This window comes from Haliotis cracherodii, unplaced genomic scaffold (genome assembly GCF_022045235.1).
Source record: "Haliotis cracherodii isolate W230 unplaced genomic scaffold, xgHalCrac1.p SCAF_8, whole genome shotgun sequence".
Taxonomy (NCBI): Eukaryota; Metazoa; Mollusca; class Gastropoda; order Lepetellida; family Haliotidae; genus Haliotis; species Haliotis cracherodii.
Genome location: NW_027266341.1, coordinates 4,065,548 through 4,078,477, shown reverse-complemented (window position 1 = coordinate 4,078,477; position 12,930 = coordinate 4,065,548). Strand labels below are relative to the sequence as shown.

The following is a 12,930-nucleotide window of genomic DNA, read 5'->3' as shown; positions in this document are numbered from 1 at the left end:
TCGGTGACCCCACAGTAGCCACACAGCAGAGCAAGGTGCCACTGTAAGTAATGAGTAGGTAAACGAGGGCTGACAGGTGATGTGGAAGATCCCAGGCAACCAGGTGAACAGACAAGACAGGGCTACCGGTAATAACACTGCACTCACATTAGCTACTGAAGCTCACCTTGCATTGCTGTATAGAAAGTTTAAACAACACCTAAACTGAAATTTCAAGTTAAATTTACAATGAATAAATGAGTGAGTGAGTTAATATTTAACGTCACATCGGGTTTTGTGCTATTAGTTGCATAAACAAGAACTATTGGCTGAGTAGAACATTTTTTGGTTTCTGTGGGTTTTTTTTTCTTTAACTCCGCAATCAGCAATATTCCAGTTATACGACAACATGTATCAACCAAGTCAGCGAGCCTGACCACCTGATCCCGTCAGTTTAAAGTTGCAATGAAGAAGAAATATCAGGACTCAATTTAGATATATAAAACATGCACCTGTTAAACCTGTTACTGAAATAAAACACAACCTAATATTTGTGTTTACAGGCACCAAGATAGTCCTGCACCATGACCGTGGAATATATTTATTTTATGAAAAAAAATAATCTAGAAATGCATACAAAAGCAAGTCTAGCCAGCTCAAGCTAGCTCTATAAATCAGCATAGGGAATTTTTTTTTATGTTACGAGTCAAGAAGGATATTGTGTAATATAAGATTTCAGACACTAAATGTTAGTCTAGCACCAAGAGGACCAGGGTGCACCCTGGTTTTACTTGATCCAACTAGTTTTCCATGTCATTATGCACCTGCTGCAAGTTAAATCATGTTCCTTAAATTGAGCCCTGACTATAAATTTTATCACAACCTTGAACTGAGCTTATATATTTATGAAAAAAATAAAATAAAAAAAATAATAATACAGAAATCAATTTTTTTTTGAAACTGACAAGTTGCTGGTATTCATGCCACTGTTATACGTCATTGTTCATTATAAACATTGAAAAGTCTGAAAACATGTTTTTTGTAAAGAGATCCCTTTAAAGTATGGTTGGTCAGGGGAAAAGTATACAAATAAAGAGAAAGAAAACTGAAAAACCAAACTGTTTGGCATGACAACTGTAGCTGCTTGTTCCCTTCTGGTGGGCTGCCTGCCTTGCATGCTACGCACGGAGGAGTGCTAATTGGGCATGTCTGGCATAACATGCCCACAGCTAGCAAAACTTGACAGAGGGCAGTCTGGGAGAGATGTGTGAGGTACAGTTAACTCTTTTAACAGTCTGTCAGTCACATTATGGCAGTCAGTTTAGAAGGGGGAGTTCAGCCCAATGGTATATCTCTATTTGATAATAATTCAGAAACATGCTTATAGTCAGAATTGTACAATGGACTATGCATTAGCAATAATTTTTTACCATTATGAAAGGGTTTTGTCATTTTTATTTACAAGTTGACCACTTTTCTGAAATGCATTAAGAGAGCAGTGAAGGGTGGAGTGGAGTTGGGCGGAGCAGAGTGGAGAGGAACGAAGACAACCCAAAGTAAATAAGGGAAGTTTTGACACAACCCCAGAGTGAGTGAGTGAGTGATTGAGTGAGTTGGGTTTAACGCCGCTTTTAACAGTTTTCAAGTCATATCGCGGCGTGTCAGCTTAATGTGGGAGGAAAGCCCGAAGTGATGCAGGTCCCAGACGTTTACCACTTCGGTGAAATCCACGAGCACAGGTATGGTGCTGACAAACCTAGAAACATAATCGGGGCGAACCGGGATTCGAACCCACAATCATAGGTTTCTGGCGTGCCCAAGGGATGCAACTCTGCACAGCGAATCGAGGCGCCTTAGACGACTGGGCCACCCATGCCCCCCACAACCCCAGAACTGTCGCCTTTAATGTCAGATGACCAACATTGACCAATTGAGCTACCAAACTAATCAATGTCACAGCGAGCAAGCGAGTGAGTGAGTGAGTAGGTGAGGTTACGTCATTTTGATAAATATTTCATTTATATGACGGCATATCAAGTTTATTTGAGAGGAAAGCCAAAAGTGATGTAGGTCTTAGACTTTTACCACTTTGGTGAAACCCACGTACATGCGTATGGCCATCTATCTTAAAGATAGGTAGTAAATAAAGGTAGTAATGAATAAACATTCTCATTCACACATACCAAACACATTTCAACAAGAACTGTCACTTCTACATTGATGTCAACTATTTTACTGAGATACCCATGTCCATCATATCCTCCTTCATATGATGAGCAACTGAACAAAACAATATTAGTTTCAACATGCGAACCTGCCGCTCACATTTAAAAGACATGTTTTTGACATCCCAACATTGATCCCTCCACACAGACAAGTTAACAACGCAAGGTTTATCCTAAACATAACTCCCTGGACGATCTTCACATCAGTGATGCAGTTATCAGAGAAACCACAATCATCGTCATGTCTTCCATAAACAAATCATCCAGCAACCATCACTCAGAGGGGACCTATCATATAGCGTCTAGTCCAGCAGATTGTGTACAGTTTCACAAACCAATCCTCCCAATACATCTCAGATGTGGTACAGAATACCTCGGTCTCACAATGCCTCCCTTGATAGTTAAGTCTTCATGGCCAGATACAGCAATTACATTGGGTTGTGATTCACAAATTGAGATCATACAAAGTGTTCCCTGGAGAGTTGCCTGGTAGTCTTCAACAGAGCAATCTCCTTCACCTCAACAGGTTTCAATGACTTCAGACAAGCCTATCAAAGGATTGGGAATGCCAGGAATGTCCACTAGTTTAATTCTTTTGCTAACTACATTGTATCAACAATCTTAAGAATGTGTAATGCTTTCTGGTATTATAACAACCCAGATGACATAATCCAACTGAAACAGGTGGTTTAGTTACTCGGGAATCTATTGCTCTAGGCACAAGTATTAACGAGTAACCTCATACTAGACATATAAGAAAATCACTCTTACGTGAGTGAGTGAGTGAGTGAGTGAGTGAGTGAGTGAGCACTATCATAGTGGGTGACACCAGAAATGGGCTTCAAATAATGTACCCATGTGGGGAATTGAACCCAGGCCTTCAGTGTGACAAGCAAATAAGGCTACCCAACTACCCTGGAGAAAATTAGAATAAATCATATTTGAAGGGATGTGAAGCACCTTGTCCAGAGGTCAATGTCTCATGCTGCAGACAAAGCCAGGAAGGAATGGGAAGCACCTTGTCCAGAGGTCAATGTCTCATGCTGCAGACAAAGCCAGGAAGGAATGGGAAGCACCTTGTCCAGAGGTCAATGTCTCATGCTGCAGACAAAGCCAGGAAGGGATGGGAAGCACCTTGTCCAGAGGTCAATGTCTCATGCTGCAGACAAAGTCAGGAAGGAATGGGAAGCACCTTGTCCAGAGGTCAATGTCTCATGCTGCAGACAAAGCCAGGAAGGAATGGGAAGCACCTGGTCCAGAGGTCAATGTCTCATGCTGCAGACAAAGCCAGGAAGGAATGGGAAGCACCTTGTCCAGAGGTCAATGTCTCATGCTGCAGACAAAGTCAGGAAGGAATGGGAAGCACCTTGTCCAGAGGTCAATGTCTCATGCTGCAGACAAAGCCAGGAAGGGATGGGAAACACCCTGTTCAGAGGTTGATGTCTTTAGCTGCAGACAAAGCCAGGAAGGGATGGGAAGCACGCTGTTCAGAGGTAAATGTCTTTAGCCGCAGACAAAGCCAGGAAGGGACGGGAAACACCCTGTTCAGAGGTCAATGTCTTTAGCTGCAGACAAAGCCAGGAAGGGATGGGAAACACCCTGTTCAGAGGTCAATGTCTTTAGCCGCAGACAAAGCCAGGACGGGATGGGAATCACGCTGTTCAGAGGTCAATGTCTTTAGCCGCAAACAAAGCCAGGAAGGAATGTGAAGCACGTTGTTCAGAGGTCAATGTCTTTAGCTGCAGGCAAAGCCAGGAAGGAATGTGAAGCACGTTGTTCAGAGGTTGATGTCTCATGCTGCAGGGAAAGCCAGGAAGGGATGTGAAGCACGTTGTTCAGAGGTCAATGTCCCATGCTGCAGGTAAAGCCAGGAAGGAATGTGAAGCACGTTGTTCAGAGGTCGATGTCTCATGCTGCAGGTAAAGCCAGGAAGGAATGTGAAGCACGTTGTTCAGAGGTCAATGTCCCATGCAGCAGTGTAACCAGGAAGGGACAGGAAGCACGTTGTTCAGAGGTCAATGTCCCATGCAGCAGTGTAACCAGGAAGGGACAGGAAGCAGGTTGTTCAGAGGTCAATGTCCCATGCAGCAGTGTAACCAGGAAGGGACAGGAAGCACGTTGTTCAGAGGTCAATGTCCCATGCTGCAGTGTAACCAGGAAGTTGGAGTGGTTACACGTCAGGAGTTGGCAGATTGTTGGCTATCAGTCAGCGACTTTATAACAGATTTAGCAATTCTTCAGCTGCTTGGCAGCCAACTCGGGGAGGTAAGCCAGAAAGTTAAAACACTACCACTGAGAGTGAACTCATGTTCGTTGCAGCATGGGGCACTTAAGCATTGACTGACACAAATCTTAATCTAAAATTCAAGGTTAAAGACCTGATTTGTCACGTTTTTGCAACAACATTTTCACGTTTTTTTCTTGTAGCAAGCATACAGTTTCCGAATTAAACAAGAGTTTGCCACTAACATGGTTATATCCCCCGCCCCTGTTGCAGAATTTATAACATAATTAAATCTAAACAAACCCTAACCTTTTCTAACCGAGGTGGAACTTGTCATGGAAAACGGTTTATGAGTTATGCTCCGGAAACGAACCCTACCCTCACAGAACCTAAGTCCATCTTGTTGCCATGGAAACGTAAAAAATAAAAAAAATTAAAATTTCTAAATAGCAAAAGGCACCAGTTCAGCATGTACCTGACAGACCTGCAAAGTTTCATGAAAAAATATTGAACGGTTTATGAGTTATGATCCGGAAATGAACCCTACCCTCACAGAACCTACGTCCATCTTGTTGCCATGGAAACGTAAAAAAAATTTTTTTCCTAAAATTTCTAAATAGCAAATGGCACCAGTTCAGCATGTACCTGACAGACCTGCAAAGTTTCATGAAAAAAAATACTGAACGGTTTATGAGTTGTGCTCCGGAAACAAAACGTGACGGACGGACGGACAGAGCCCGTTTCTATATCCCCCGCCAACTTTGTTGGGCGGGGGATAAAAATATATCATTCTTACCCTAACAAAAAGGCAGTTCTAGTGGAGCTGTTGGGCAAAAATACATCACCACAATAGATCACAAATATAGTGCCAACAGTAATGTACCCAACAGTTTATAATGTCAACAAGACAGACTTTCAGTCAGGTGAGCTAAAGAGGATTTGCCACCATACCATAAGTGTTTGCAGGGAGGAACTGGTTACCACTAGAACCTGCAACAAGACATACATGTTGCTGTACTGTATAGATATGTGATCAGTCATAATGTAGCGCTGCACAACAAGGTACATGAATGTTCAACCTTGCCACGTGAAGGTGACAGACAGGTGTGACACCGACCCAGAACAATCAGAACTCTAGCAGAAGGCAGCAGAAAACAGTAGCTACAATTTAACACATGTTGTTTTGTAAGTTGTTTTACACTTCAGTCAGCAGTAATCAAACTTTATCACCTGTTTGTGCCAGTCAAACTAGAGGCTGATATGAAGAACAACATTCCACACCATAAGGGTGTTACCATATTCGACGTAATAAGCGCCCCGCTCTAATAAGCACCCACGGCGATAATTGCTAATTTATAGGCTAGTGAACAATCCCAATTAGCACCCCTACCGATTGATTAATGTACACAAGACCTATTTATTTGTGTATAATACGCACTCGTGTGTAATATGCACCCTCAATTTTGGGCAATTAAATTCTGGAAAAATATATCTTGTTGTATATAAACATTTCAGGCTGTCAGCGAACCACAAAATTGATCTTTCAACTGCAGCAATGCTGCAGTTTTAACATGAATACCCCACTCAGACACAGTTTACTGACTCCGAGCCGACTAGTCCTTGTTTTAGCCCCTTAATGCTGTGTGCCAAACAGAGTAACAGCAAGTACCATCTTTCAAAGTCTTAAGGTATGACGTGTCCGGGGATCGTACTCCTGAGCTTCCGCTCTCCGGGCAGACACTTTACCACGAGACCACGGAGAGCTCAAGAGTAAGGGCAGAGTACTGAGAGACCTGAGTGACCTTAACTGGTGTTACATCGAGATTCTTCCAGGAATTTGGAAATAACTTGATTCTAATTGGTCAATCAGAGGTTGTCAAATCACAATAAACCTTCTCTGATTGAAAAAGCCGATTTGATGGATGTATCACCACAGGAAGCTAATATTCATAGAATAGTACTTATTCAGTCATTGTCGGTAGGCAGATTTTATAATTATATCTACAATTATAGGTAATAAAATGCAAAGTTGCAGTTACTACAATATTCATGATGTGTGGCAATACATTTCATGCAGAAAACATGATAGATATGTACAAAGAGAATGTTTATAAAGGTTTGGGGACAACAGTGAGCTTGGAATTTGGCGCTTCTCTATATACAACTGTGAGGTCATATCTTTCACATCATAATGCGTGATATGACGTTATGATGGTGACTTGCGGTGTAGAACAAAAGCTTTGCAAGGCTTGCTTGGTTGTTTTTAGGACTGTCCACCTCATGTTAGCTCACCAAGTTGCTGTGCTTGTATGCTTTCAATGCCTGTCATGTGTACAAGTGAAGTATTACAGTGTAAACGAACTAATTGAGCACGTACAGCGGAATATTTTGTTAAAATGCTGTTGTTGGTGGTTCCATAACTCAGATTGACAACTCACTCAAAACCTCGAGGTCAACCCATGCCACTTCACTCAATACATTTGCTGACAACAAAGAGTGTGTTTTATTTAGTCATGGTAGAATGGCGCTAAACATACTGTGTTTTCGCTACCCATACGGTTCCAAATTCAAATTAGCGCTGTCATATCTACAGGGAAGCTTGCTCTACATTGAAAACACAGTACATTTATCTCCTAATTCCACCCACCAGTAGATCCTTGCATAGCCAAGGGCCACAACTTTGCAGAGCAACTTCTTAGATCACTCATATCCCACACTCCTACAAGTGTCACACCTATCTCACATGCATTTTACAGTCCATATTTGACCACATACTAATTACTCGTTTCATATAGGGAAGCATCACACCGATATTCCTTGTTATTAACTTAGGTCATAACAAGCTTCACAATGGCTGAGCTGATGCAGCTGAACACTATTCATGATGTCAAAATACCTAAAACGTATCTGCTAATTCACTGACAGTCGTGACACAGCTGAAACTGTACACACACTCCTACAGCCAAGATTGTTCTCCAGTTCAGGCTTATGTTTCAAATCAAGCTGCTGGTAACCTCATAGTCCACATCTCTCAATGGACAGGAGGTAACATGCATAAACCTTCGGGAGTCTGTGTAATACCACACAACTGACATTTACAGTCCGTATCCCATTTCAATTTCTCATAATGGACATGAAGGACAAAACAAATTAAATGATGTTTTTTACTGCAACTGATTGTTTTTCCTGCAAGTTTAGATCTGGAAATATACTGACAAAAGAAATACTGGGAACATAGTAAAACAGCAGTAGCTGGTGTTGTGCTGCGTTCAAGGTAGCGGCATTATTTCAACACTAAAAGCAATACAGTAAGATATTAATATCTGGTGTTACATTTGGAAACAATTCCAAGGTTGCAACAAACGCTGAAATATTGCTGATACTGCACAAACATATCCACCCACTCATGGGTTCCTGATGCTCAATCTTCAGCCATCTGTAAACATGCTTTCCTTTCATCTGTGAGTTATGTTAGTTGAAAGATTTGAATATTGATGCAAATATGATTAAACTGGCAACATTTGACAACTACACACAATGATTGTCACATTGCTATCTGAGGTGTGACAAGCTTGACCTGAAAGAAAAAATATGTCACTAACCTGCAGTCTTCAATCTGGTCAACAACAACAAGTCTTCTAATGTCGCCGATTTGCCACGATTCTCTTCTTTAGCCGAAACAGGAAAGAATGATTTAGCACGTGTCCTCCGCTTTCTGGATGTGATGCTGGACTCCCGCAGACTGGAATCTGAGGAAACACAACTCAATCATGACCACTCTCTTCAGCCTTACAGGAGAACATAGCTTCAGATGACGTACTCATCTCTCAAAGTAATTACAGATTTTGACAAGAACACGAATTGGTGTCACTGTGACTGATAGGATACAGCCGTCAATAAAAGCAAAGATACGAACATGTCAATTTCCTGTAAAATCAATACTAAGTTGTTGATATGAAAGCACAAAACATACAGAAAGGTATTGTCACAAAACAATTGCTGGTGAGACCACAGGGGTTTAGTCAGGGGTTTAGTTAGACCGATATTCGATAGATCAATCTATTCTTTGCTGACTGATAACATGGAACAACATTGTACGTCCTTCAGAGGCTTGTAAACGATAGGGTCATCATAATAAGGACTTCATTTTCCTCACAAATATTATTGTCATTGTGGAAAAGTGTCTTTAGTATCAACCTGGTACCAACTATCTTTAAATCTAAATAGTTTTCACAGACGTGAGTGAGTGAGTGAGTGAGTTGGGTTTAAACTGGTTTGAGTGAGTGGATATGGTTTTACGCCGCTTCTAGCAATATTCCAGTAATATCACGGCGGGGGACACCAGAAATGGGCTTCACACATTGTACCCATGTCGGGAATCAAACCCGGGTCTTTGGCATGATGAGCGAACGCTTTAACCACTAGGCTACCCGACCGCCATAAACTGCTTTGAACAGTATTCCAGTCATATCACAGTGTGTCAGCTGATTGCGGGAGCAAACCCTGAAGTGATGCAGGTCTCAGACGGTTTCCACTTTGGTGAAACCAACAAGCACGGGTATAGTGCTGACAAACCTAGAAACAGAAGCAGTGCGAACCAGGATTCGTTACAAAGGTTTTTGGTGTTCCCAAGGCACATAACTCTGCACAGCAAATTGCAATGGCTTAGATGACACGGCCACCCCCGCCCCTGTTAACATACATGGAAGTATTTCAGGGAACTGACATGTCTTCTAAGGGGTTTGAAAATAAGATGACATGAATATTTCCAAATGAGTAAAAATGTTATGGCTACACAAATATGAAATCACACTTCAACACTCTAGCAGGATTTGATGGGATAGATTTTAGGGCTGGGCCGAGTAACTCTGGTACCCGGGTCAGGTGGGTACTGATTAGGACCCGGGTACCCACAGGACTACCCGGACCCGTGGTTAGTTACGTGATATATTGTTTAATGACAAAAAATCACAATATAACTACGTGGTTACATGACGATTTTAAATCTCTAATGTTCAAATTTCTTCATGGCCATGAACACGTTCCTTCTGACATAAATTTTTTAACAAAGGTAAAACTTCAGTCAACTTCAGAGTATGCATGACCACATCGTTTTATACGTGCATCTAAAAACATTGTGCAAGGGCTACTGTCAAACTATTACCAATCGGACATTTTGTACCTTTCTCTTGACACCAACAGCAGGTACCCGGGTAGGGTCGGGTAATAGGGGTGTAGGTACCCGGGTAGTAAATTTGGACTCGTCCCTGCCCTAATAGATATGTCATAATGGCAGGACAAAAATGAAATCACTTCCATTTGTGCAGCTTTCAACTATATCAAGTTGCAACCTTTTGGCACATCATATCAACCAAATAAACCTGTTTTGTAGATGGATGTCTGTTCCAAATGTTTGTGAACCAGTCTGTCCTGTCTGTTCAAACAGTTATTGATTCTCTTGCCATATGCAAAGAGAAAGAAATCTAAGATATGTCTTCCTGATACTTGATTAAAAGTCATTAAAGGAAATAAAGAATCGAGTAAATTTAATATAGATTAAATGGAAAAGCATACAGTAGGCATTTGCAGTTCTTTACAACTATAGTATGGCTTGCAGTGTCAGTAAATCTCGAAATCAATATGCCAGTCATGTTCATGCGTATACACAATGTTGATCAATTTGAATACACAATCAGGCGATAACTCCTTTCTAAATAATATGACTGGGTGCCCTGTGACAAGTTTGTGACATGCAGAGACGGAGCGAAGCTAAAACGATACCCTGATGCACCTTCATTCAGAAACGGTCCTTTACTACTGAACATCTGAAACTAGCACGTTTTGTGCATGCGCAATTCACGCATAATTTTTAAAAGATGGCACATAACAACATACAGTAAGGGGCCAGCATGTGCAGTAGTTTTCTTACAATGCCACCAAGTTTACATTGACGAACATAGCACCATTTAATCTCATCATCACGACCAATAATTTGCCATTTTGTCAGCATCTTTGTTTACACTACAGATTACTAATACAAAATAGTGTTTTAATTCCTCCAGAAAAGTTTCAATTACATTACATCATGTATTTTCTTGGTGCTGTTCCTAATATGGTGTGAGTGAGTGAGTTGGGTTTAACGCCGCTTTTACCAGTATTCCAGTTATATCGCACCATGTCAGCTTAATGTGGGAGGAAAGCCTGAAGTGATGCAGGTTTCAGGCGTTTACCACTTCGGTGAAACCCACGAGCACCGGTTTCGTGCTGACAATCCTAGAAACATAAACGGGGCGAACCGGGATTCGGACCCACAATCATAGGTTTCTGGCGTGCCCAAGGGACGCAACTCTGCACAGCGAATCGCGACGCCTTAGATGACTGGGCCACCCGTGCCCCCGTATGGAATGAAAGTCAGGTGAGGCGTATTTTCCTGTGTATAGTACCCACTTCAGTACACATATAATTGCTATTTCGTGTATTGTGCAGTCAGAAATTATATCACATCATCACAACAAACTTGGACAATGAGAATGAGAAAGTTGCAATAAAACATCACTTGATACGATGATTTACCATTTTGATTGCATCTCTAGTTAAGCTAGATATTGTTTTATATGGAGGATTAAGATCACTATGTGTATTTGTCTTGTAAACTAAGTCAGAAATCAATCAGCTGTACTCACATGTTCTCCCGATCTACCAGTGATTTAGTTAATACATACCTAACAAAATAACTTAAAAGAATCTTAATACAATGATCGGCAGAAATAGTATCTGAAACTAATATTTTACCAGGATTAATATACTCCGATTTCCTGTTATTTCAGATGAGGTTTTTACCATACATACGTAAAGTAATAACAATAAGTTTGGCACTTTGGTATATTGTCATATAGTTCATACGCATGGAACACTTTGATGGGTCACTGTTAAGGATTCCTGCGGTTCTACTTTTTCGATCGCCAAAACAATACGTTGACATATAATCCTCAAACTACAAGGAATATGGCTTTTAACAACTCATAGCATGATAATTATGATACATGTATCCATTCTATGACAACCATAGTCCATACGGTACATAGTGAACACAAGCCATTTTGGTGACAAGGAATATTAATAACATTAGTTAAAGTTAAACATCATCAATAAGTTTTGATCACATGGTTACTGTCAATATTTGTTTGTTGTTGTTTAGCGTCGCATTCAGCAATATTACAGCAACAAATATGATTGCTGTCTGTAAATAATCAAGTATCAAGTCTGGACCAGACCATCTAGTGATTTACATCATGAGCATCGTACTACACAATTGGGATACAATGACATGCATCAAACCAAGTAAGTGAGACTGACCACCTGATCCTGTTAGTTTCCTCTTATGACATAGTCGCCCGTGATGGCAAGCATGGGTTGGTGAAGACCTATTCTAACCTGGATCTTCAAAGGTCTGACTGTTGATATTAACTGTCATCATAGAGATTGATAATTAGTAAGCATATACTGTTTTTAATTTATAAGATGAAAATTTGTAGTTGGTTAGTCCCCTTGAATTTGTATTTAAGCAATATATAGGCTCTTTTGTGTCTGAAAATATTTTTTTCTTTCGAAAATTCAAAATATATATTATGGTAATTCTTCTACCTTTCACTGTTTATAACTAAGATGTAATCATGGTAGAAATTGTCAACATTCAGCCATCGTTCATCCATAAAATATTTTTATTCACCAACCCTTACAAATACCAAAAAAATATCAGGATTTCTCTGTAATCTTAAACATCATGTATTATGATATGTACCTTATATCGCTGTGTATAAGGTGAGTTTTGCGTACCTGGTATTAGGGTTGATTACTAGTTGATGACATAATATGTCAGTGGTAGTTCCATTCACGTATTTTCTCGCCTCTCTTAGTTATAATACTTATCAAATACTTGTGTTTCTGTCCAAATTCACAATTTACCAACAAACTTTACCTATTGCAATAAGACCTTTATTTCAAAATAACTTAACCTCCAAAATACATTTTTGAATGATTATTTTTTTTTTCAACCATCAACCGTATGGTTTTGAAGATAAATATATTAAAAGGCCAAACTGTCACATGTGGAAAATATGTAAAATTCAAACTCAAAGAAATAACCAATTTTTCACCCCTCTGAGATGACCTAGAAACGTGCCCGTCACTCCCTGTCTCAACATCTGCTTCAACCACCAAATCTATCAGCCAGACTCCAAAATATTTGTCAAGAATTCAAATTCTGTGCAACTTTTCACGGATCAAATACGTCAACAGATCCCTATCAATATGTAAAACATTTTCCATAACAAACCCTTAACCCTAAAATGGCATCATAAATCAATCCCCTCAAATCCTTCCAACCATTTCAGTTCCTTTCAATACATGTTAAAGAAGCCTAAGCAGACTGTGGTGTATTGCTTACATTCACCTTTAACTCAAACAGCAGCCTGGAAAGAAAAGGCTCTACAAGAGTGGGAC

General features: G+C 40.3%; 1 protein-coding gene across 1 annotated transcript in view; it reads right to left on the bottom strand.

The window, feature by feature from the left end:
* Positions 1 to 12,930, bottom strand: part of LOC139449348 (gem-associated protein 5-like) — a 193,904-nt gene that overhangs the window by 118,220 nt on the left and 62,754 nt on the right. Inside the window, exon 17 of the mRNA XM_071230671.1 lies at positions 8,031 to 8,177. Within this exon, the coding sequence (XP_071086772.1) occupies positions 8,031 to 8,177 (147 nt within the window). The remainder of the gene's footprint in view (positions 1 to 8,030; positions 8,178 to 12,930) is intronic.